Consider the following 1,215-nt stretch of genomic DNA (forward strand, 5'->3'; position numbering starts at 1 on the left):
TTGATATGAGAGGGATTGTAAATTTCATATTTTCTTAATTTATTGTTCATTCTATTACATGCTTATTTTTTTCACTCAGCAACCCTGCGCTGAAGACTCTGCTGTCTGTGGGAGGCACTGTAAATGGGATTAGCCCGTAAGTTCTACTTTAACAACACTTTCACTGTTTATTTAATTCAAGTTTTATATGTAATGAATCTCTAAAACACAATGTTTTCCTTTCAGCTTTATTTCCTTGGTTGGCAAACCTGATAGTCGTGAAGCTTTCATTAAGTCAGCGATCAGCTTCCTGCGAACCCATAACTTTGATGGGCTAAACATCGCCTGGGAATACCCTGGACACAACGGCAGCCCACCGGAGGACAGGGAGAGGTTCACTCTGCTGGTTACGGTTAGCAAGCCCTGCAATGCATTGACATGCTATTTATTCAATATTATTACATTAGATGTTTGGAAAAAGTTATTTGCATAAAAAGAGGTATTGGTAGTTTAAATGGGACCTTAGATAATCTAATTAATTTTTGGTTAATTCATTTCAGTGTCAAACAACAAAATAATCCCACCGTTTATTTGAAATTTTTCAACTTAATATTTAGATAAATAATTTGGAAATTGCAGTACAAATTTATAATTAATCACGACTAATCAGATTTATTGAATAACTAAACAATAATAAGTTGTAAATATTAGCTTGTTGTACCAAACACTGATAAACCATGGCTCTTTGTTTCTGTCTACAGGAGCTGGCCAAGGCGTTCCAGGATGATGCCACAGAAAACAAGAAGACGAAGCTGCTTCTCTCAGTCAATGTGGCCAGTTTAACTACAACTATAGACAAGGCTTATGAGGTTAACAAGATTGCACCGTAAGTTTTAAAGTTCCCAGTTAGTTTATGCTTGTTTATGTTCTGTAATTTATGTTTTCCTTGCGCTCGGCTACGAAACAGGCTGCAGCCTTAGTTGGACTGAAACATCGTTACACGGGGTGCATGGCAGAGTCCGGTCAATATATAATAGCAAAAGGCAGAAAAGATATTTGCCTCACGCTCAAATCCAGAGCGCGCTGCACTCAAATATTAACATCTGTAAATTTGGTTGAAGTAAGAATAGAAAAGAGAATACTGTTATCTGGATATTCTTCATCAATTTATTTAAAAAAAATAAGAACATATAAATAAGTTTCATTCATGCTGTCACTCTATAATACCTAGATTTT

General features: G+C 35.7%; 1 protein-coding gene across 1 annotated transcript in view; it reads left to right on the forward strand.

Annotated features, from left to right (window-relative positions):
• LOC107104963 (chitotriosidase-1-like) overlaps positions 1–1,215 on the forward strand; it is a gene marked incomplete at its 3' end in the record, with an annotated part of 23,996 nt that overhangs the window by 3,762 nt on the left and 19,019 nt on the right. Inside the window, exons 4-6 of the mRNA XM_015405075.1 lie at positions 80–136; positions 226–391; positions 741–865. Coding sequence (XP_015260561.1) covers positions 80–136; positions 226–391; positions 741–865 — 348 coding nt within the window. The remainder of the gene's footprint in view (positions 1–79; positions 137–225; positions 392–740; positions 866–1,215) is intronic.

This window comes from Cyprinodon variegatus, unplaced genomic scaffold, assembly GCF_000732505.1.
Source record: "Cyprinodon variegatus isolate N-32 unplaced genomic scaffold, C_variegatus-1.0 Scaffold1978, whole genome shotgun sequence".
Lineage (NCBI taxonomy): Eukaryota > Metazoa > Chordata > Actinopteri > Cyprinodontiformes > Cyprinodontidae > Cyprinodon > Cyprinodon variegatus.